This window comes from Ornithodoros turicata, chromosome 1, assembly GCF_037126465.1.
Source record: "Ornithodoros turicata isolate Travis chromosome 1, ASM3712646v1, whole genome shotgun sequence".
In the NCBI taxonomy this organism is placed as follows: Eukaryota; Metazoa; Arthropoda; class Arachnida; order Ixodida; family Argasidae; genus Ornithodoros; species Ornithodoros turicata.
Genome location: NC_088201.1, coordinates 8,154,596 through 8,179,740, shown reverse-complemented (window position 1 = coordinate 8,179,740; position 25,145 = coordinate 8,154,596). Strand labels below are relative to the sequence as shown.

Here is a 25,145-nt window from a genome sequence, read left to right as displayed (position 1 = left end):
CCCCGGGGAACCTCTTTTGGCATAATCATCTGGAGCATTCTGGATATACACAATAGCTCGAGAATGGCAAGCAAGCAACAGCGATAGTAACGTAGCCGTAATCCAAGGGTAGCCATATTCCAAAGGCATGAAAGGATGGGATGCGGGGATGAACAATGCCCTTCTCGCCTGTCCGTCCTCTCTTACATGTTGTATCATGCTTTCACTAATGCAAATATAGATACAGACAGCATCTCATGATTCTATACTCCCATGTGCCCTTTGTCTTCAAGGGGCTTGTTTTTCTCCACACCTGTACAAGCAGCCTTACTTTTGTGACATGCACTCTCACGCTCACATGCTCTCCACTCAATTGTGAAGCTGCTGCCGGTGTTGGCTTCCTGTTGGCAGTTTTACGCTTGGTTCTCACTTCTATTTCCCTTACACACGACTCGAATATATCCTATACACGACTGGTGTCGCTTCACCATGACACCATCCCTTGTCCGCATTCCTTTCCGAAGCCCACGCACCTGCCATATCATTGCCTAGTCATCCCGCGATGGCTAACCTTTCCCTCCTATTTTTTTAATATAATAAACATATCACCCCCTCCCCCCCCCCATCCCGTGAAATCACAATCACGATGATGATGGTGGTGGATAGAAGAAAGAAAAAAAAAAGGGGGGGGGACGTGAGAAATCGTCACAAAACGAAAAAGTCCTCAACGTGATGTGTTCATAGAAATAATAGAATGTATGAACCTGGTACTGAGGGCCAGCTCTCACTTGGCGACGTCCGACGCGGCGTCGTGAGCGGGCGGCGGAAATAGACGCGCATTTCCGGAGTCGGGAGAGGAGAGACGTCGAGTAAAAAAAACTGCCATGCCGAACTTCTTTCACGACGTCGGCGAGAGCTGCCGAGAACGACAGTTAGCGACCAATTAGGTGACACAGAAAGTCCACGCCCCCTGATTTTTCGTCTGCTTTGGACGACGGAAGGCCACTGAAGTGGGAACATGAAAATCGTGCGCGCTGACGGGGCGGCGGAAATGCGCCTCTACTTCCGCCGCCCGCTCACGACGCCGCGTCGGGCGTCGCCAAGTGAGAACTGGCCCTGAGAGTTCCACAAGGCGTTTCAAAGAAACTGACGTGAACCAGCTGAGTGACGGTGAAGAAGCGTTGCGTCAAGATTGAGCTGGGTACGACAGCGAAAAATCGGAATTGCTGGACTCCTATAATCTTTCTTGTGAGAGCAATGAGCGCGCAGCTCGCGAACAAAGCAATAAAATTAGCGGAACTGTACGTTTGAAAGGATCGCAGTTGTCTCGCGACGTAAAGCCCCAAATTATTAGTATTATTATTATATGTTTGAAAGGACATATTGCCGGGGCAGGATCGGCCACTGCGCTCTAAAACAGCAAAAAGAGATGCGCCTCTTAAAGACCTCCATGTCTATATGGTATTGCATTTTATGATTATTCTAAAAGTTTGTCTCCACACAAAAATCGTGTGACACATATGATGTAGATCATGTAAGTCACACTCCGCTCCGCATGGAGCTGTATATAGGAGACCGCTGCTCAAAAATGTTTTGGCCGGTTTCACACCACCGTTTTTCTCGTCCGTGTTTTTCACGGAGGCAAATCGAGCCCGTTGGAATCTACGGGGCTCGATTGCCTCTCGGTTGTAGTTGTGAAGTAAATGGAAGAGAAAAACGGTAGGTGTGAAACGAGCCTTATTATAGTGAGTTTTAGTGCGTACGTAACGGATAGCGTGGTGGTTCTGCGCAATGCGCAAAGCTGTGCTTGTGTCTTGCGCGTGCGCGGAACCACCAACGCTATCCCTTGCGTACGCAAAGGCGACTACGTACGATATACTGTTCTGCTGAGAAGAGTACCCTGTGCAATGTCCTTGACATTCGTCTTTGTGGTTGCTGTTCACGCGCTTCGAGCCTCTCGCGTTTCCTTTTTTCTACTTCTTACCGTGATATCTACCACGCAAAGCTCCTGTCCGACACAATTCGCAACACTGGTACTCAACGCTGACTAGCAGAATTCGTACCCGCTATCTGACGTAACGTGTTTGCCGTTATCAGTGGGGAGAGAAGGAATGACTGTCACTCTTTCACTTATCTCGTAGTAGCAGCGTTCCTTTGCACGTTTTGCATGATACCGCCAGTGCTTGGCGAATACTCAACGTGTGCGTGAGGCTTGGATTTGCTCGGAAATGTTTCCCGCCGAGACAGACGTCTTGCATAACTACGACTGAAGAGCGCCTGCTCAGCATCTCTCAGGAAGGGTAAGCCTTTGTTTATCGTCGTCGTTTCTTATTGTGCTCAATATAGAGCTTCCATCTCAGCGCTGCATACGTAACTGGGCCTGCCAGGAGCTCAGTGAGTTGAGGTACTTATAGGGTGTCTACCTGAGGTCCTTGAATACTTCATACAGCGCGTACATATCCGAGATTTAGACTCGGTCATTCGGTTATAAGCATACAACCAAAAAGAGTGAGACCTCTTAGGAAAACATTGGCGATAGGGAAAATTGGCACGGGTCCACTAGCTGGTGTGCTACAGTCAGTGATGGGCAAAGTACCTCACACAATTGTACTTAAAGTGTTACCTGGCGTCATTAGTACTTTAAGTACAGTACAAAGTACCAGATTGCAAATGTATATAATTATATATGTAGAATGCAAAGAGAGAGTGTCTGAAGGCCGCGACTTAATAGCCAATAATGAATAATTGAGTCTGAGACGGAAGTTAAAGATACAGAGGATCGACGTTTCGGAGGAAGCTCCTCCTTCTTCAGGATAAAATAAATTTATGAATGAATTTTTTTCTTTATGAATTCGACTGTGAAGTCCTACTGGATAAGTGCTTACCCGTGAATATGAACTGAATCAGATGGCATAATTTACATTTACATGCACACAGGCAATCAGCTGTGCTGTGATCGTGCAAAACAGTCTTATACCCTGACTGATCCGGGATCGGTGATCCATCTCCCTGCCTAGTGCATATGTGCACTAGTTTTAATCTTCGGGTATAATGCGCAAGGAAAATTGAGAAAGGCACAAGCCAGCAGATATTATACATTTCTGAGCGTTTGTTACTGCTTCCCGAAGCGTCACATGTTTCAAAAACGAGTATACGAGAAAATAAAGAAGATAAAGCGCAATTCCAACCTTCATTTTTGTCATATGACTTTGTTGTGTGGGAGAGATTTACTAGACGGATTTCACATGGTACTATGACTTTGTTATCTGCAGCAGTGTAATCCATGTGACTAATTAAACAGGGTAAAATGTTACTTTACGTCATCATGTAATACTTAAAAGCCAATCACACATTGTGAAATAGGCCTAGAATGATTATTAACTGCCAACGGGGGAAACACCGCAAAAAAGGCACTAGAGTCATGCATTGGGAGAAAAGACAAACCCAAGCCATCGTGCGGCCGCAGTGTCATAACGCATGCGTGCCTCTGCACATTCCAGCTGTTAACTTAGAACAACATTACAGTGCTAGTTCCTTGTCAACATTTCAAGCCTCTCAACAATGGATTTTCTTCAAAAATGTTCCTTCGATATCGAGGCACAAAAGTTATATTTTGTATTGTACGATCCCTTTTTTTTTTTTTTTTTTTATGGAGTGCCAGTTCGGGTGCTTGAGTAGTGGAAGGGAAAGTAGTGGGAAAAAGTACTTTAAGTACAGTACAAAGTACATAATTTGAAATCAAAGACGGATCCAGGGGGCGGTTGGGCGATCGCCCCCCCCCCCCCCCCCCAATAGCATTAGGTTAAAAATTAGGTTTCCCCCTCCCCTCGCTACGCGCTTCGAGAAAGAAACCGCCCCCTCCCACCTCAAAGTTGGAAATGTACTTATAATAAATGGGAATTGAAGTACTCCCTATAATGCAGTGCAGGCTGCACTGCAAACCTCGCGTATTTGGCAACTTCGCGTAAGCTACAGTCACACGAAGTTTAGCCTGGCTTGTAACCAGCTGGCCGGAAGTTCTGTTTTGCTTCTAATCTAATTCCTGAAAGAGGGTTAAAAGTCGCTCGAAGTTTGCGGCAGCTGCGACGCGTAGTATAGCCGGTAGAAAGATTGGAGTCCATGCGCATCGCAGGCAAGCACCCTGCATCACTGAACTGTGTGCGCTTCGGAGCGCAAACGCGTTTACGTACGGTCTTTTACATACGCATGCTATATTATCCCAAAATGACGTTGTGTCCGCTTTCCGCATTGCAAAATGAGCGGGGAGCGCCCAGAAACCACGGCGGAAATTACAGCATCAACGGAAAGGGGGCCTGTACGTCGTTGCGGCCTGAACCGATCTGAATGAGTGCGACTTCGCTTTCGCATGTTGCGTCGTAATATATGGGAGTCAGAGGACGTGCGTGATACCCAAGGCGAGCATTGGTACTTCTTCGTTCGGAATTGCGTGTTTTCTGCAGAGTTGTTTCTGCAGAGTGTTTTCTGCAGATTGTCGAACGCATCGCACATTAACCCGAACACAGTGTATACAGCTTGGGACAAAAGTTTACGGAACACCGGCAGTGGCGTATTTCTTCATCGGAGTGGCCCCATGCTAGCTATCACGAAGAGATCCAATAGGAAACTGGTGACCGGCTATTCTATTCATCGCTCAGCATGCGTGTCCGCTCCTGTTTGCCGCTAGGGTACCATTCCAGTGGAGAAATGGGACACCCCGGTGTTCCGTAAACTTTTGTCCCAAGCTGTACTCTCTCCAGAACCGTGCGTGTGTCTCACGAAACTAAACTCCAGAGCTGAGTGCAATGTATTAAATCCTGCTACTCGTTCCGCCTGTTGTTCGCTGCTGTAGAAAGGAGGGAGACAAAAAAAAAAGAAAAAACTGGCAGAATTTGAAATGTGGTCTCAACTTGTTGTCTGAAGTTGCGCGTAGCTGCTTAAGTACTTTGAACTGTGCAAGTTGTTTCATATGAGTTTTCATACCCCTGCAACGACCTGTTTATTTTGATTTTTCTAATCACCTACGAAGCACTTTGAAGTAAGTTACAACTATGATTCTGCCTGGCGTTAGTGAGGCACTTAAGGGACCTCGGCGCGCCCCAAGCCGTTCTCTAGTTAATGAACTATTTCGAACGTACGGGCTCGATAATTTATTATACCCGCGCGAATGCAATATTGGAGCAATACTGGCAATCATTGAGGGATTGATAGCGGACAGCCGGGTAGCAGCAACCGTCAAGGCTACAAGGTTACAACAATAATAATAATAATAATAATAATAATAACGAATTCACTGAAGTTCCAGGCATTATTTCCAGAGGGATAATAAAGTTTTGCCACTTATTTTTGCCACACGCATTTATGAGCACTTCGCATGTAATATGTCGCTAATCAAGACCTGCCACCCGTATAGGCCAGCCCTACTGCTGCCAAGGGCGTATCCACTATTACGGGAGAGGGATAAATCCCGGGCATAAACTTTACAGTGTCATAAATTAGTTATCAGCACGGGTACTGCGTACCATCTATGCACCGTTCTTCGCGATGTCGTTTCGGGCGCTGCACAGCAAAGAAAGGGCGGGAAAGAAAAGAATACAGAAAAGCATTGAATGATGTATTGATCGTATTTGCGTGATGACCGTGAATCGATGAATATCGAACGGTACTTTCAAGGTCGGGTCTGCGTCCTAAGAGTGCTGCACAGCTGCTGCACGCGGCACTTGCGACTCGCTCTCCTTACGTTGGTTGGTTGGTTGGTAAAATAACAAGGTAAAATAACAAGGGGAGGTTGAATTCCCGCAAGCGAATTCAACCCAACCTAACCTAAAATATTGCAACGTAAATTTCGTTTTTATTGTCCTGGGCGGAGAATATCATGCAGGCGAAAGTGGAAACTAGTTAAGGAAACAATCATAATTGTACCAATACGTGGATCTCACGCATTGTTGACGAAATAATAGTTCCGTTTATAACATGCTATTGTTGTTCCGCCATTAAACATCCAATCGATCGATAGATCAAAATAACATGTTGACGCCAAAAGACGCGTTCGGTTCTTTAATTCGAAGACGTGCTGTCTTCTGTACATGAGCATGGGATGAAGCTCACTTCTTGAATTTGCTTTTAGATTAGATTAGGAGATAAATGAAGATGAAGATATGCAGATGGATCCATTTGGATTAGTTTCATTGGGACATACAGGGTGTGGGTGCTCTAAAAAGGTCAGTCACATTTTCGTGCAAGACTTGATACCTCCTTGACGCGATACCACCTTGACGCACAGACTTCCTCTGCCTCAGAGTAAAGAATTTATGCCAGAGAAATCTAGGAAAATATTGTGGTTACCAAGCACTGGTGTAACAAAATAAATACGACCACGCAAACTTTCGCCTCCATCCATCGGTAAAGCGCACAGGAAATACGTGAAGATGAAAGTTTGCGTGGTCGTATTTATTTCGTTGCGCAGTGGCTGGTAACCACGATTTTTTCGTGGGTTTCTCTGGCATAAATTATTCACTATGTGGCAGCAGAAGTCTGCCTGTCAAGTATGGTATAGCGTCGCGCGCGAAAATGTGACTGACTTTTTATAGCACCCACCCTATATATCTTTCAACAAGAAATATTTGACTCCAATCTCAGTTTGAATATGGCATTGTTCAAAATTCTGACCTGGTTGTTTTGAGTCTGCGTTTCTTAAAACAAGACTGACGCAGAAAAAATAGATGTTTGCGTAGATGTTTAACGAAGATAGATAAATTAGATATAAACAGATGTTTATAAATAGATGCTTAATCTCTTCTTGTTCCCTTGAAACAAATAAATAAATAACTGCGACTACTTCTGGCAGCGCTAGAATCCCCTGCGCAACACCGGTTTGAGAAAAGGACACGTTTTATATTGACAGATGGTGACCTGCCACTGTTGATTTTAAAAGAAAAAAATGGAGATGGTAGTCTCGAGCCACTCGGGACTGGCTACTCCCGCCACTACTACTGGCCACTGTTGCTACTATACTATACTATAGGGAGGAGCACAATCGTATAGTGTTTCGATCTTTGAAAGAGAAAACACAAAAGGGTAATAAAAGCCTCTTCATGTGTGTTCTCAGCAAATAACAAATACATGATGATGAGGATGACATGAGGCGCGTTACCGCAGGATTTCCTGTACCCTATACTCCATTACGTGCTGCATATCACATGAGCTCATCTAACATGGTCTAGCTACGTCTTTGCCATGCGTTTGAGGTCCCATCCTGAACGTACGCGCCCACTCTTTCCACTGTCTTGCGAAGAGTGTAATGACCTCAAAATGTTTAATGTCACCCACATCGGACTATATACTGTAGCGTGCGCGATGCGAGCCAAGCCAACACAGTCGGCGCGGTGTCCCTCGGATGCTCCTCGGACAATGGCAGGCTGCTAATGAACCGCAGCCTAGCAACGAAGCCGCGCTTTTCCTGTCGGGATCTAATTGCAGAAATCTCGCGGCCGGACCACTGTGGGCTCGGACGTCGTTTGTGTGCCTGTCAGGGACTGTGAAAACGCACATCAAATAAAGGGATTACACGTAGCTTGGTCCCGATGTCGTTCACTGAACTTTGGGGTATATCGTTCTGTTCGCTTCAAGGGACATCCATGGGAAACCTGGCTGTCAAACTAAGAATAACAAATAACAAAAATAACAAAGACGGTTAAGAGCATCAGCTGTTTACTATATACATTAAAAACAAGACTTTCGTGCAGTAGGCTGCACTTCTTCAGGTTTGAGGACCTGTTGCAAGTGGTGAAGCATATATCAAAAACCAGTCACATGGTACACCAGCGGCATGGCCGAGTGGGCTAAGGCGTCCGCTCGTTGGTGGTAACCAAGGTCGTGCTGAAGACTGGGAGGTGGTGGGTTCGAATCCTACCGCCGGCTGTGCTGTCTGAGGTTTTCCCTGGGTTTTCCGAAGACTTTCCAGACGAATGTCGGCACAGTTCCCCCTGAAGTCGGCCCAGGACGCATACTAACCCCCCTGTCCCCCACTCCTTTCTGCTATCCTCTCTCCGTCTGTCCACATCTGTACGTCGCTCATAGCCACAGTTGCTTCGCGGCGCTAAGTCACATGGTACAAGAGAATCAAGGTTATCAAACTAAGGTTATACACGACCTGTGCTAGGTAGGTACACAAGAAAGGCGGACGGCATTAGCAGGCACGCGTTTTGGTGACGTCACCGAGAACTGTTTTGAAGAACTGTGTATTAAAGATATTCTGAGCGGAATTGTGAGAAAATAAACGACTCTTTCTCGAAGCTGTGACCCCCCAATGTGTCACGATGGAGAAACCGGAAGTTGCCCCATGCTGACGTCACAGGAGAGGAACCGCTGGCAATAAATTGCGAATTTAAATATTCTGCATAGTGATGGTAAGCGCCATAAGGTGCAAGGTCGTTATCGTTCGTGATAAACTGTTGCAGAAATCCAATCCTCTAAATTGGTTCTGCGTTTTATTTCTCCAGTTCTGTACATCACACGCGGATGGGGCCTAGTTTGGATGCAAAGGTTATGACTGCCACTGGTACTGTATTATGAATAAAGCGCAATGGATAATGGCTTCGATACAGGTATATGAGGTCTATCGTGCATATAATAATAAGCAGTAATATGTCAGGCCTAGAGTACACGAGGGACGAAGAAGCAGTGCTGTGTATTTGACGCAACACAAACGTTTGTAAGGAAATGTTTTCTTTTCTTTTTTTCTTGGCATCGCAGACATAAGGTTAAGGCTTGGATTGTACGTCTCCAGTACGACAGAGGTTAGGTTATTAACGAGAAGAGCTTCCATAATGATTCCTGTACAGAAGCTATAATTGTTTAGCGTTCGACACAGCTTAGCCTGTGTGCTGCGTCTACGAGGAAGACTGGGCTGGTCCCACTGATGGGGGTTCGATTGAGGCAAAGCATCGCTCCAGGTCAGAGCCAAACAATTTAAGCGGTATTAAAGGGCATAATATGTGACGCGCGTGTTCTGGCGTCTTGCCAGAGGATTTCAGTGCAATCACCCATATTCCTTTCCCATCGTCACGGAGAGTATAGTGAAGTGGAATTGTATTGGGGCCACGTTTCGGGCACGGACAGAATTGATTGGAGGATCCTCTCTGGCCATTGGCTCCACGTCGGCTTCTGTGTGGGTAACGCGATTCCTGTTTCGGAATTGAGTCATTACAGGCGACATTTTCTGGTGATTGTAAGAAGTTTGAGAACATATTCAGTTTCGTTTATGTACTCTTCTGTTCACGTGCGCATGGTCATTGTGTAGGGCAGTGTTTACCCAAACTGTGGGCCGCGCTCGCAGGGGGGTCTCGAAACGGCTAGGTAACTTAAAAAAGTAATGATCTTTGTATGTATTTGTCGTTTTCGTCCGTGCCTCTCGGTTTCCTTCTATGCAGAAAAAAAAAAAAAACAGGACAATAAATGGTGTCCTTAGACCGCGCTGTGCAGACCAAGAGCAGACACCGTGGTCTAACAAACAAACTCACTTTAGTGAAAAAGAACAACCATTCCTGCTGGCATGCGTTTTTTTTTTTTTCGCCTTTTTCCACAATCGCTCTGACTATATTAATTGTCAAATTAAATTTCAGCTCGTGGCATCGCGAAAACCCGGGGGGGGGGGGGGGGGGGTCGACGCGATGTATTACCCTTTTTGGTAGGCCACAGGGTGGCAGAGTTTTGGAAGCACTGGTGTATGGGAAGGTTGTTTATACCTTGTATGCTTCTGTTTCGTGCTAGGGGCAGGAGAGTTCCCCTCTCGCCTATAGGGTGTCCTGAATACTAGCTCCCTCCCCGTAGGGTGAAGAGAAGACAACCGCCTCGTCTGATACTATGACCACCATCTTAAGGCCCACGCTGACAAAACCTGTAGGATGCTGAGCTAGCTCACCATACCTGTAGCTATACACTTACCTATGCACTGCACTTTCGAACTGAAATAAATAGCAGAGGAGGTTTGAAGAATTCGATAAAAACGGAACAGAGCGTTCAAAGCATGGTGACCGAGGGCTTCAAAATGGCAGCTTGGCGGCGTTCGTTTCTGCCAGATGTGTGCATAAATACATTTTTTTTGCAGTATTTATATATAAATACAAAGTACTATGCATAAATACGTTTCTATATAGAGTATTTAAATACAAAATATAAATACAGTATTCAATTCCGTAACTACAACCATAAATACTGTGAGGAAGATGTCATCGGGAACTACAGAAATAACGCACCATCATAACAGCAAATCAACAAGGAAGAATACCATTTATTTGTTAGATCATCATGGCGATTTTAATATTAGAAGTGTCTTGAAGATACCATCTTCTGACAGTTTGAACCGTCATAGATATCTTGATGTGATGTGATGTGATGTGAATAAAGAAAAAAATGGGGATGTAAGTTTCGACGAAGTCAAACTGGCTACCCCAGTACACTTAATACAGAAAGTTCAATCTGATGATGAGATGATGAAAACGCAAAAGGATGATGTCCAGAGACGAACAGAGATGATAATTGAGTTCAACATGTAGGTCAAAAGTTCAAGAGCTGCGCCCAAGTTAGAGTAAAGTGGCGGAATCACCGGGGGCACACACAGGACACATCACACACATTCACCGTGTCATAGGGTGTCCATAAGCCCGGTTGCATGCAAAAAGTCTTCAAGTGCTCTTAGCGCCTTGTCGGACGAAGGAGGACCTAATAGTTTCGTGATGTCGAAGGCTCGGGAGTCCAAACGAGAGAGGCTTGTCTCTAATGCTTGTCATAGATATCTTCTTATTTGTTTTTGCCATGCGTTTTCATTTGCTAACCATTTAATGCGACAGCGCGCATGTGCACGTGAGGCATGAACAGTAAGGCATTAGTAAAATCTCAATATCTTGAGTAGAACATGCCATTTCTAGAAAACAAAATGGTACGAAAGTTCCTTCAGCTTCCATTCGCTGAGTAACTAACTAACGTGCCACCACACACCTGACTCGGAGCATCGAGATCTAGCAGCAGCAACAACGCTTTGCGTCCCCGTCCTTTAACCCGTGCACTACAAGAAACATCCTAGCGAGCCTTAGCATTGGCAACACCCAGCTGTGTGTTGCAACTGGTCCGAGCTTGCGGTGGAGCTAAGGCGATTTCAGCTGCAGGCAGCTTCAAGGCGCACCACATTATAGGCAACCCCGGATTTAAGTTTCCTTTCAGCCAAAGAACGCTGGCGGAATGCATCTGTAATACACAGCGGGGCTTAGCACCGTGTGCCATGCTGGACAACATATATCCTAAGGAACGTCAAATGGAAGAGACGAAAAAATTTTGATTGATGGGACGCAATATTTTTGTGAATAAGCTTGAGTTTTTTTTATTTTATTTATTTATTTATTTATTTACTTATTGAAAAGAGCGTAAGCCTCTTTTTTTAATCCCCGTTGAAATGCACACCGCACCACGTGCATAAGAGAGATTGACGGGCCACAAATACGATGAGCTAATAAAATGAGAAAGGTCGAGGTACTTGTGTATGGTATTAGAAAAAGTTATCTTCAAGGAGAACCAAGCCTTGCATTATGTTCAGAGTTCGAGACACATTGCGTTTATTTTATTACTATGTACATAGTTTTTATTAAAAAACTATGTACACTATGTATGTACACTATGTACACTATGTATGTAGTTTTTATTAAAAAACTATGAGAGCACCATATATGTTTTTGCAGTTGAGCTATATACGGCCAGGCGGAGATCCTCTCGAAGAGAGTATATAAGAACAAGATGACTAATTGTCTAAAATTCGCTAATTAACTCTCTAGCAAAATGGGAGTTGAATGGGAGACAGTACTCGTTAAAAGCCATTCGTTAAAAATATAAACCGCGCAGGTACGTTCAAATATCCATCTCCGAATTTTGCTATGCAAATGAGCCGAAACCGCACCGCTCGGGAGCGCACGGAGGACGGCGCTCCTTCCACGTCAGAGGGTCACGTGCTTTAGCGATGGAGATGATTGGGGCAGGTGTTGGCCAGATCAGCCACTTTACGGGCCCAGATAAGCCTCCGTGGGTGAAGGTCACGCGCTCCTGAGGCGCGCGGTCTTGGTTTCGGCTCATTTGCTTAGCGAAATTCGGCGATAGATATTTCACAGCACGTTCGTTTCAGGATTTTCAAAAGTATAGAATGGCTTTCAACGAGGATCGTCTTCCATTCTGCAATCTCGCTTTCTGCCGAAATTTCCTCATTAAAGAGTTAATGAATTTTAGGAAATTCGTCATCTTGTCGTTGCATACTGTCTTTGAGAGGACGTCCGCTTCGCCGTGTAACTCCATTCTGCTAGAGCTACGTGGAACGACGCCACAGCCAGACGACACGCACACCAGCTGTATAACTCAACTGCAAAAACGACATCTATACTGCGCTCGTGGCTTTTTTTTCTTTTCTTTTTTTTTTGCAAGTAATCTGTAAAGGCTAAAAAATATCCCTGTACATTGTGTAACAGCATGAGACCTTTGAATATCATTTATCATAGTGTATAAGCTTCAGTTCAGGGGCAGCCCATAGTTCCATCAGAAGCATTTTTTAAAGAGCAGTTTCTGTTCGAAATACCAAGCCTCTTCACCTGTGGCTTAAGATCACTTTCCGGTCAGATGTAACGAAGAAAAATGTGCTCCCGCTTGCCTTACAGAACACCCTCCAGAATGGGAACAGCTTCATTGAGTTTCCGGGCCAATCCTCCTTAATCCACTTTATTACTACTTTGAGACATGGGTCGACGTTAAATGTTTTGCCGTACACTGTCGCAAAATACAGCCGTCCCTGTTATCCTCAATCAGGAAGAGCCTCGGGACGAGAGACTCTTCTCAGTTCGAACAATCTGTGTTCGAAATGTCGGCTGCTTTCCTCCTGGTGCTCTTCCCTTAACATTTCCCTTTTCTCAGTCAGAAGAACGTATTCCTAGTCATCTTCAGACATGCGTTCTGTCTGCCTCAGCAAAGACAGGTATGCTTGGCATACGACTAAACGTATCTGCTGACACCTCGCTGTTACCCGCCATGAAGAGGGTACACAAGTGTGCACTCGGCTGCACCGCTCCGGGCTGCAACAGTGTCAGGTACTGGTCTCTCAGGATAAAGCAGCCCAACCAGTGACTTGTGAGCCGTTACCGAGATTAAAGTTCGCCCTACAGGAGGTACTGACAAAATTTGGTCATGTCGAACACCAAAGCTAAGGCCTCTCACTCCAGTTGAGGATAATGGCGCTCCGCTGTGATATCAAAGTGCGGGAACGGAATCCAGTAGCGGCTGTTCGGTGCGATTACAGGACTCCTCTCCCTCAGTCTGCTGGCCAATAGCTCCGCTTTGCGAAGAAATTCCAAGGAACCTCTTTCCCCAAGAGCTCACGCTATCAGGCCAATAATGTGCCTTCTCTTTTATCCTCCTAGCCTAAGAGGCCGAGAAGCGATTTACACTTACGTGAACTCTACTCCCAAGTATTACTATTTATGTCGCTACCATTTGCGAGAAGCGATGGTAGTGCATAGGTATGAGTCCCATCTAAGAACGACTTGAGCTCCGTGGCCGAGGTTGGAGGAAGCACCGTTAACACCGCCCTGGTGTTCTCCTTGTACAAGAAATCAAGGAGCCATAAGTATAGTCTGGGCTCGTCGAACATATTATAGTTACGTGCCCAAGATACTCTGAGTGTCGTGACAGACTTGTAGCCGCGTTAGGCCGGGGGGGGGGGGGGGGATATGTTTATTAAGAAAAAAAGAAAGGAAAGGTTAGCCAGGCAAAGAGCCGGCTTGCTATTCCGAAAAAAAAGGGGGAAGGGGCAAACGAAAAAGAAAAGGAAAGAAAAAGGGCGTTAGGCCGGGTTGACAATCGACCCTTCGGAGTGCAGAAGGTGCTGGGCCCATGGCCAATGAGCACTCAACTGCCAGCTTTGCGAGCCGTTACACAGTTTTTAAGGGACACCAAGCTGTTAGATGGGCTATGACCTGTCTGTGGCGTTCGTCGCCGCTTCGCGACATCTCCAGTGGGTGATGGTGGATGTGTCTGGAATTCCTTTCCTTAGGTGATCTGGGGTAGCCGGCCCTCGTGATGAGGGCTACAATCCCCATTTTTTCTTTCAATCAATCAATCAATCAATCATAGTCTGGGCTGACAGGAATTGATATGCGAAGAAAAATATGGATAGGCGGCTGGGCTGATAGTGTGACGACACACGTATCGAATGCATATGGAGCTCGTTAAAGTAAGATCACGAGGATGCGCGGGATGAAGCCAGTGGGGTCATCTTCCTTAACACTCCTCCTTCGGGTGAGTCCGTCTGTAGCAGTGATGTGGCTCACATATTCCTCCTCATTCTCCTGATATTTACATTTCTGAGGATTAAGTTTCACTTCATGCTCACGGAATCGTTGTATAGTGCCGCTCATGTCTTTTTGTGTCTCCCCCTTTTCCGAAAAGTGATGTCATCCAAATAGGCTTGCAGCCCACGTAATTCCCTGCAGAATCGTCTTGACGCAGCCCTGAAATATGGCTGGAGCAGAGGCAATCGCAAATGACAGGTGATTAAAACTAAACAGGCACTTGTGGCCGTTGACTATAGCTAACTTTTTGGACGCTTCGTCTAGGACAATCTTTTGTAGGCGTCTCTGAGATCTATAGTGCTGAACACCGCCCACTGCCACAAAGATATATCCGATGCGTGATAACGGGTAAAGCTCTGTGATATGCATGCTCCATTGATGGTTATCGTGAAATCTGCACACAGGCGGATGCTTTCATTGCGCGAAAGCCAGCAGATTATTCTCGCGCTAACCAAACGACCCAATTCCTCGGAGACCTTTTCTCCAAACGCATATGGAATCGGGCACGAACCCTATCCTTGAGATGCAAGTGCGCTCGCGGGCTCTTGAAGAAGTCCAGGTCCAGGTCCCGGTCGGAAGAAGTCAGTGTACTCTTTAGTTCACCTTGCACGCCATCAACGAACGAAGTGACGAGCGACCCCGGGCTCTGAATCTTGACTGACGCTCAAACACTGGCACGCCATCCTGGTTGAAAGCTGCAAAGAGGTGTCGGCCGTATAAAATCAGCCCCCAAAACCGAGCACAGCAAGCGTCGCTTTTACCGCCTACCATCCAAACGTGACTAAAGGTAAAGTTCACCTTGCTTAGGTAGCTTCCCGATTAAACATGGCAGACACAGACTTCACTTGTGCTGAGTCGGTCACTCTTCTTTATAATCGCATATCCAACTGTACGACTACCCTGACGCCATCGGCAATCGAAACTTCTCAAGAGAGGTTCCTCGTAGCAGACGTTGCCGAGCCAACGCGACTGTATCTCGAAGAGTTCGCCCACAGATTCTGTTTGGACATCCTCCTCCTCTTGCCGATACAGTGCGGTCGTGCCTGACCCTCGTCTCTGGCCTCATTTCTTTCCTCGCCAAGTGTCCTCACTTTTTACGTTACGTACAATCGTGGCGCGCGGCCTTGTGACAAGGGCAGTTATTGGTCGTTGCCGTGTTCTCTGTCACTGCGTCTCGGACAGGACCTATCCTTCGAGGGGCGAGATTTCCAAAATGATGGATTTGGCTTACTTGCTTTCTAGCTTTGCGCGTCATGAGAACTTTATCGTCCAGATATACAACGGTTGAGCTTGCACGTCTGCTGCACACCCAGCGCACTCAACTCTGAAGACAAACCCGCTTCCTCAGATTGCTGACCTTCTTTAGTCTGGTACCGAAGCCTGCCATCTTAAGCGTGCTGGAATACCCGGCTAAATGTAGAGACATGTAGACGTTTTTATATACGCTTCTTTTTTCAAACCGAACCAAACCAAACCGAACCTCAGCTTCCTTGAGTGACGAACAACCCGTTGCCTGCAACCCCTCGTGGACCTGCTCTTCTGTCGCTGTTGTCGCCACTGACCTAATTCCCATGTACCCTGCCCACTTTCTTTTCCACAGACTGCGAAAAGGAATCTTCAGTCAATGGCACTGCGCGATCAAAACTGCGAGCAGCTTCCCAGAATTCCATGATAGGCAAGCCTGAGCGGTGGGTAAGACACGTAAACAAACACAAACACGAAGGCTCAAAGCCTTCGTGTCTTGCCCATCGCTCAGGCTTGCCTATCATGGAATTTATCCACCAGCTAGCCCGCATTTACGCCATTCTGTCAGCTTCCCAGAACTCAGGTAGGGCGACCAAGGCGGGCTGCCGGCGTGCAGTGCGTCTAGGGGGCGTCTCTCTCACATGTGGAAACGCGAGCTCATCAAGCAAGGTCCCGCGTGGTTACATAGTGCAGACGCTGTGACTTTTGGGAGGGAAGCAAATACGTTTGAAGCAATTCCGCAAGAAGAGTTATGGCTCGCGTCCCGCGGGGGACGCGGCACGCTTTGCAACCATTTAGTCCCGGCACTTTGTGTACGGAAGGAGTCGTTAGAGAGACTGAAGCGTCTGGCCGACACTGATATCGCTTTATTTGCGCCGCTACATAATCAGGCGCTGCGAGCATCAGCGAAAATGAGGAAGGTAGGCGTATTGGGGAAACGGGAGGTCCGTGTTTGCTTGAAACGTTACTCCCAATTTATTATTTGTCCGTGGCGGTAGCCGCGTACGCGTTATCGATGACGTCGCCATGCTGTGTTTGTCCGCAGAGCGAAACAGAAAGGGCTCGGGTATAGGTGGGGGAAGGGCCATACCGCACCTCGTATTGAACGTCCGTTCCAAAAAAAAAAAAAAAAAAAGTCATAGCTAAGGGACTAAGGAGCTGCCAGACATCCTTGGTCGGGCTCAAACGCGCGGGATCACTATAAGCAGAGGTGTAAAAGTATATTTTTTTAACTCCATGTGAGCGCCGCGAAGCAACTGTGGCTCTGAGCGGCGTACAGATGTGGACAGATGGAGAGAGGACAGCAGGAAGGAGCGGGGTTACAGGGGAGTTAGTATGCGTCCTGGGCCGACTTCAGGGGGGGAACTGTGCCGACATTCGTCTGGAAGGTCTTCCGAAAACCCAGGGAAGACCTCGGACAGCACATCCGCTGGTAGGATTCGAACCCACCACCTGCCAGTCTTCCAGCACGACCTTGGCTACCACCAACGAGCGAGACGCAGGTGTAAAAGTGGAAAAGCTTTTATGGCGCTTGACTAAGGTAGGAGGACGTAAGCGTTTGTGAGATTCATGACTACAAACGCTATACAGTGAACCCTCGTTAATATGACCCCCGATAATCTGACATACGCGCTTTACGACCATACTCTTGGGGGAACAATGCAGTGAAACCTCAGCAAATCCCCCCCGTTAATATGACAATTCCGCATTATGACCAAATTTTTCGGGAACGACCATGGTCATAATAACGAGGGTTCACTGTAGTTACTTTAGTTTACGTGCGAAAGAAAACGACACACTCTTTCTCAAGTTCATCCTGTTGTGATGCACCAATTTCTCTCGTTGAACCATCCTGTTATATACGTTTATGTATATAGTGGTCATCTGGCGCCATTCACCTGCATAGTGATAAAATTTGTGGCACTTCAGTTCAGGTAAATGCTTTTAACTAGTACTAATCGAAATAATAATACGCGGTTTTACGTTCTGAGGCAACTAATAATTGTATACCTGTTCCAACTAATCGTGTGCTATTACACTTTTGTATCGGTCCGCTCAGTCTCGAATGGCGCATATTAATGGGAATCAGGGGCGGCGCAGCAACGTCATGAATTCAGGGGGACCCCCAGATCCCAACCGGCGCCTCCTTCCATTCCCCACCGCCATTCGTCGTTAGTTCTACAGCATCAATCGACAAAGCCTTGACCATGCTGGCAGTGAGCGAAGAAAGAAGGCAGTTTGATCGATTCAGGAAAAGGGGTTATGGCATTTTATCCGCATGCGGCACCTGAGATAACACTTAGGCGCCTCACCTTCATGGGAATTTTGTGCCCCCTTCACAAATTCAGGAGGTCTACAGTAACCCCTGTAACCCCCCTTCTGCCTCCCCTGTTGGGCGTCGAGCAACTTGAATACGCATTAGTTAGCCTAGACAGACACTTGCGCCACATTCAACCCTCAAGCCATCGCCTTCATTCATTCATATATTCAGCAAGTCATTCACATACGTGCCTACAGATGCAGTTTCGCAAGGAAGAACTTCGCCAAATGGATTATGCTCTAGCTTGCGGTCTGTTCCAATTTAGGTCGGCTAACTTTTCACATTTACTTATTTTTTTTGGCGGTTCATTGCGATTCAGTGGGAAGGATATTAGAATAAAACGTTCAGTGGCTGATTCCGTGATGACACCTCTTTTGAAATATCATCTACAACGCCGTGTTTCCCTTGCTTGTTTGCTTTTTTTTTTCTTCTTCTTCTTCTTCTTCTTCACTCTCTCGATTTCGAGGTGTGCGAGGAACCCGTTGGCAATTTGCAAATATCCTTCTCGAACTTTGACCGTGTACGGGGGTTGCGCGCGCCCTCTGGTTATTTATTAGCTGAGGCCTGGTTACCGAGCTTTGGGTAATTTGAGTCTCTCTGTCTGTCTTGTTCGTTCTGCGCCGCAGTGGAAATAGAGCGTCGGGGCCCGCACCTGACTGCACCGTACTAATTGCCGTACCACGCTGGCAGGCCACATATTTACACAGCCAGACCACACAAACGTGTCCGGGATAAAACATGGACCACGAAGGACTGACATTCGTAGGCGGGCAGTAGTATACACATTGCGTGTGATAAATCGTTTCGACGGGGGTAGGTTGGGAGGGAATGGTTTATACTTTTGTTTGTTGGTGCTTGTCAGTTATTATCTCGGTGTGAAAAGAAATGAGTAGAACCATAATTTTCGTCAAACGGAACATGAAAGTTCAGAAGATGCAGCTGGTTGGACTGGTTAATTGTAAACTATTTTTCTTCCCTTCTTTTTTTTTTTTAACGGGGTTATACGTCACAAAATTGTAACTGTGCAGCGAGTCACGATGAAGACTACCTTGTTCTGGTAATTTGATGGGCGAAAGTAGACTTTTAATGCGTCAGCATTAGAAGGCCCATGTCGGAAAAAATTGATCGTCGACGAGTCTGAGGCCTCGACATTGGATTGGATTGGATTGTTAACTGGAATCCTAGGTGAAGCAGCTAGAACTCCCCACCCTTACCTTTAAAGTGGCAGATACGCTACGATGTTAGTCAATGCTAACGCATGTCTACCGCATGAATTTCATTGATCGTCCTCATCAATTTTTCACTGACAAATGGCACGAATTAGATTGTTTTATTGAACATGAAAAATATGTTTTCTTCTTGTTTCTGTGTATGTTTAGGAATGTAATACAGGTATTTGTCGTGGCTTTTCCGCGACGTGGCTGTTACGAATGCCTTAGTCGCGTAGGTGTATGGATGAGCTTTCCGCCTCACAATATCTGTGTGCGTGTGTGTGTGTTACATTCCATACATCTCCATATCGCTCCTAGCAACACAGATGAAGTTGTGTAGGATATACGGCAGCTTAAGCGGTGAAACACCCAGTGGCATTGCCATCAGTTGTTTATTGTTGTCCCTCAAATATTGAAATGATTATCTGTGATAGCTTGCATAATCCCGGAAATAACACGCCGCAAGCGTTTAAAAAATGCCTTACTCCGCACATCTCTAGCCAGCTTTGCATTGGTGTACGTTGACCAGCTGAGACATCGCTAGATTTCACGCTTGTGTGAAAAAAAATTTAAAAAATAAAAAAAAAATATTCGTCTCCCGAGAGTCTGAGAGAACACTCATTAATCATGAACTGCTTACCGATCTCCAAGAAAAGAAGAGTACACAAGCAACGCACCAAATGGATGACGCCAACTGTAAACTTAACGCGCGTTCACTCACCCCTCTCGCAACCAAATCTAAGAATAAGGACGGATAACTAATAAAATTTAAAAAAAACGAATAAAAGGGGGAATAGCTATATAGAGCTCTAGTATCGAAAACTCCGCATAATATATGGATGCACCCAGGAGCGAAATGCAGAATTGGTTCTTTTAGGTCATCTTTTATGCAGATATGGACAACGTTGGAAATTGCTGCCCATCTCTTCGTTAGATCTACACCCTTTCAGATTCAAAACTGACGCTCCATTTCTGACAGTGACAAAGCGTTTTCGACATAGTTGCAGCATAATGCGGTTATCGCGAAGCTCTTATCGTGACCGATGTTACTGAACTTTCTTTGAAGCAAGTCGCATGTACGTGTATCGAGCTGTTGTGCGTCGTGTTCTCGTTGCGTATGCGTATGTGTACACTTCGTAGAATTGCATGCGAAAAGACGTGGGTACGAGAGGAAGGAGTTGACCAGACACAAGCTGGGCTTAAAGCGACTATCGCATCCCGAAACGTGTGTATGAGACCGGCATTGTTCAGCACCGCTTCCCACTGTATTTGGCCAAGTTTCTCTTCCGAAAATAGCTTACATATTAAGTAAACGAGTTTTAAAGATTCGCACTCCCTCTGCAGCTAAGGAAGTCCCAGCGATAGTAACATCACCATGACGTAAGCCAGGCACACGAATTGGGGCGCAACCGTAGCTCATCTGCCTCGCGTTCTCACCGCAATACACGAAGTGCAAAGTCATCTGTAAATGCGCCTACTTTCGCTTCCGAGTGTGCGTTCTGACGCGATCTGAGCTCCCAGCTGTACGAGAACGTCCAACGCTAACGCAGAAGTGACATATACTCTTCGCGGCCGGCAGACGCGCCTCCACCGGCGCGCCGGTCGCCAAAGGCCCTGCGGCCGCCCCCTGATTGGCCTTGTCCGGGTGACGTTTTCTACGGTTTTCAGAGAGGGAATTTCAGCATACTCTCAACGTTCGTCTTCTGCTCTTGCCACGCGTTGTATCATATTGCACAGAAACTACTCCACTAATTATTATTAATTGTTATTATAATTATTTTTATTATTATACTTGTTATTATCGGCGATGAACGAGGGGTAAAACGGCACTATAGTTTCAGAATCGACCGGGACGGATGCGACATGTCAAAAATCAGTTCCCACAGAGTGTACCAAGCTCTTCTTGTGCTTTGCGCTGGTTTTCATATGCAGTTCAAGTGCAAGTTTCCTTTTGTTAATGTTTATTTTGAGTTTCTTTTCTTTTTAAGGAATGGCAAGCTGGCATCAGCGTGGCTGACATTTCCTCTTGTCTCTTTTGTTTCTCTCAAACATATACCCCCCCCCCCCCAGCAAGCAACTCTGCACTTGGTGCACTTGGTAGCTTCCAGTCGGATGGTATAACACGAGTGGTGTTCGTTTAGGATGCCACATGAAAGTTAAATATCTTCACAAAGCAGGTGTGTCAATACAATCATGAAAGGGAGTACAATGAAGCGGACAGAGAGCTGGCAGGCCCACAGTTGTTGTTACCATAGTAGAGCTTGATACCACAGTTTGGCGGCGGTAGTTTATGGTGTTAATACACAATCTCGAACAATTTTTAATAATCCTACGTCACATAAATAAATACTAACAAACATTATGCACATCAATTCGCAGGTACACTTGTAATTTACGCAAAATTCCTCGTTTTTGGAACACTTCTATGGACCTGTTGGTGAATGCTCTCACAGACACCCAATGGAACCCAATGTGTTGTGGACATAGCAGTGTCACAAGCCAATACTGCGTCCTGTCGGTCAACGGACAGGACGGACCGCGCCGCGTCAATGTCTGCTTTCTCTCACACACTAGCCTAGCGATTGGATGAATCCATCTGTGACGAGGAATATGCAGGAAGTTCCCCGTTTCCACACTTTCTTACTGGTGCTCGTACAGCTTAGGACAAAGGTTTACGGAACACGGCACCTGCGTATTTCTTCATCGGAGCGCTTCCCTGCTAGCTATCCCGAGGCGATAGAATAGGAAACGGGTGGCGGGCTATCCTATCCATCTCTCAGTATGTATGTCCACTCCTTTTTTGCTGCTAGGTTGTCGCTCCATTGGAGGAATGCGACACCCCGGTGTTCCGTAAACTTTTGTCCCAAGCTGTACCAGTATACGCACCAAGAATAAGGGCTGTGTCTGACGGTCAGGATTGCGGCTCCTCGCATCTCGTATAGACCCACTTTCCCCCAATCCAGCCCCTCGTGCATTTCGTACCGCAGACTGTACAAAGTCGGCACTCAAAGCTAGCGAGTTTCGTTAGATTTTGGTATCTTTGTGACTTTTATTCTTTGGAAATATTTTTAGGCTCAGAAAAGTTTCTCGAACGTATTCCAGGGGGACGGATGGTGCGGAGTGTGTCCTGGCTTCGCGACGACTTCCTATTTTGAAGCCGATCCATACTATTGATCTCGAGCAAGCATCTCCCGATCCCTTCCGGTCGATGCGAACGCACGCCCAGCTTTCGCAGGAGGCAGCTGCTCGCAGGCATCGGTACCTAGCTTTCTTGGGATTGCGTCACTTGCACACCTCTTCCCAGCATCCACTCTTCAGTGGACAAAGCAAGGACGGTGGATCATTCCTCTGCGCGGTACTGCCACCCACTCTTCGCTGTGGGAACATGTATTCGACGAAGATTTGCCGATGCGGATTATCTGCCGCCAGTGATAAGCCTGCGGATACTGGCGCTGTCGATTAGCGGACCTTACGTCCAGAGGATCTCCAGGGAGCCGTCGCGAAAGTTTGTCCATCAAGAGTAGACCCTTTCGTAAACAGCTTCGGAAAATCGAGGTGGAAAATTTCTTCATTCATTGTCATTTCACGTATTTATTTTTGTTTGAGCATTTCATAATGAATTAAATTAATTTTATATAATGAACACGAATATATTTGAGAGTGGCTCTTATCGCGGCTCGAGGTATCAGTGAAAGGGTATGGCTGTGATGGTCAGGTATTGAATGACACAATAGCTTTATACTCGTATCAGGACTGCAGAGTGCAGTCTGCAGGTCTATAGTAATATGTGTCATTCCTTGCATATGTCATTCCATATGTACAGGCATAAAAAGGTATATACTATATACATTTTTATGCCTCTTGCATATATTTTACCTTCACACGGTTCTATGCGTGAATTGGATTGATGAAAGAAAACCGTGGTGTTATGCGTGGAATCATCTGCGTGTCGTATGACTGCGTGTTGACTCCGTAGCTTATGTAGGAGGAGTAAAGAAAAACAATAATAATATAATCAAATAAGACTTCCGGAAGAACGTGGAGCTCGACACGATACAGAAGGAACATCATCACCATGCATCGCGGTACGCACTAAGGGCAGCAGCGTAGAGCTTACAAAACGTGGACATAATCGCGTGCACCTTTACATGCACAGATCACGACTTCTTACGTCATCAAAGTTTGCAGAACGAGAAACTTTTTTATGGAACGCGAGCTACGGGTACACACCGTGCGCAAAAGGAATACAAAGTGGCAGAGGTCGTGTTCTTCGTTTAACGTTTAAGCTTACATATCTGCGTGCAACCTGAAGCATTTTCATTTTCTTCCACTATCTCTACGCAGCGCGACGCAGTTTTCACTGCCGGAGTGAAATATCGTTCTCTCCGGGTCCTCTCCTAGACTATCGCATGCACTGATTGTTTAGGTATTTAAGCATCTCCTCATCGGCCGCTGATGTTGCAAACTGGCGCACGAAACAGGCAAACGCTTTTTTTTTTTCTTTTTGCAAACTTACTGTGCTAGTGCGTGTTGGTCCGATTCAAACCGGTCTCTAGGAGCTCCGAAGCCGACCTGTTCGGCGCGCCATTACAAATCGGAGGTGTGATCACACGGTGCCATACACCTTCGACTGAATTCGAAAAATCCCGATTGGTGCACCACGTGTTGGCGACCGAGAGCTCGAGAGAATTGTTGAGATATGGTAACTGTCCAAACCGCCAGACTGCCATAGGAATCTTCATTACTGTTCAAGTTCCTGCCGTTGTTTCCCCCTGTTTCGACGACCGTCATGTTTCATTCTTGTGCGTTCTTGAGCACCTTGTGCCTTATGTTTGTCTGTGTGTGCGTGTTTCCCAGCCTCAGAAGAGTTACCTTCCATCGAGATGATTGGGCCGTTGCTGTTTGTTCAAAGAAACGCCGTGAATTCCAGTCTAATATGGTAAAACCAACACTGTTGAGAGGATGCAATTTGTTTGAGCATGCGTAGTGCCAGGCACGAAAGAAGTGAGTAGCAGACTATAGAGAGAACGCGCAAGGAAAACAGGAAAGCAGCAGTGTGAGCAGGAAGCCACAGAGTGGAACAACGGCAGTCACTTACCGCCAGGCTGTTCAAATCTCGGTACTCTGCAGCGACGACAAGCGCATGTTCTGCCATCTACGGTTACTACATGGGTGGCAGTCTGCAAATGAGGAAGGGTGCACACTTAGTGCCAGGCTACAGACGCTTATATTACCGGAGTGTTGCATGTATGCAATACATTCAAAGCTCACGGAACAGATATGCGCGAATCTTGCTTTCGTGGAACACCTGTGATGTCACATGCAGATCCCATTGCGTCGACTATAGGGGAGTCACTAGTCTTTCAGAGCACCATTATGGCTCTCTCCCAGGAGCATCATATCTGTGTTGGTGTCTTTTGGTTCCATCTAGAGCGCCTGCGGCTCCCAGCTAACTAACTTCCGAGTTGTACTTGTATGGTTCATCTGCAACAGGACAATGACGCCTTTGCTATGTTTGGACCCAAGGAGCAAGAGTGCGACTAACGTTGCTGCCCAAGTATCCAGACCTTTCAAATATTGTTAAATTTCGCTCGAATTTTTTGCTGTAAGAAGGACTAACGATCGTTACTGGACAGGTCTCGAAGCATAGATGCGAAAATAATTGTTTTTTTCCCGACATTTTTGGTTATTTATTTGACACATCCAGGAGTTGGACCATAATGTGACGTGCCACAAAGTGGGGAAATATGAGATTTACAATATCTTCGTGCAGAAACGTTTGAAAGATTGGTGGTAGTATTATTCTTATTTCCGCTGCCCTCAGAATAGGATACCGAATGTTATCGCGCATTTCCTCAATCTGTATTTTTTTTTTCATTCTCATTTTTCACAAAAAGCGTTGCAAGAGTATAGTGTCTCTCGAATTGAAATTCAACGTTATCTGCCTTCTCCGCCCCTATTTGGGGCGGCGTGCATGACACCACACTCTTAAAAAAAAAGGGTGTACTTTAACTC

The 25,145-nt window shown here is 46.2% G+C and overlaps 1 protein-coding gene across 3 annotated transcripts in view; it reads right to left on the bottom strand.

The window, feature by feature from the left end:
• The window catches only part of LOC135377431 (octopamine receptor beta-2R-like), a 398,704-nt gene that overhangs the window by 223,584 nt on the left and 149,975 nt on the right, over positions 1–25,145 (bottom strand). The window contains exons 2-3 of one of the 3 annotated variants that reach the window (XM_064609828.1): positions 24,229–24,310; positions 14,870–15,049 (exon numbers count right to left, since the gene is read on the bottom strand). The exons of 1 other annotated variant lie outside the window; for it this stretch is intronic. In XM_064609828.1, coding sequence (XP_064465898.1) covers positions 24,240–24,310 — 71 coding nt within the window. In that variant the 3' untranslated portion in view covers positions 14,870–15,049; positions 24,229–24,239. Of the gene's footprint in view, positions 1–14,869; positions 15,050–24,228; positions 24,311–25,145 lie in introns of those variants that run through there. One more of the 3 variants, XM_064609827.1, reaches the window with a different exon arrangement.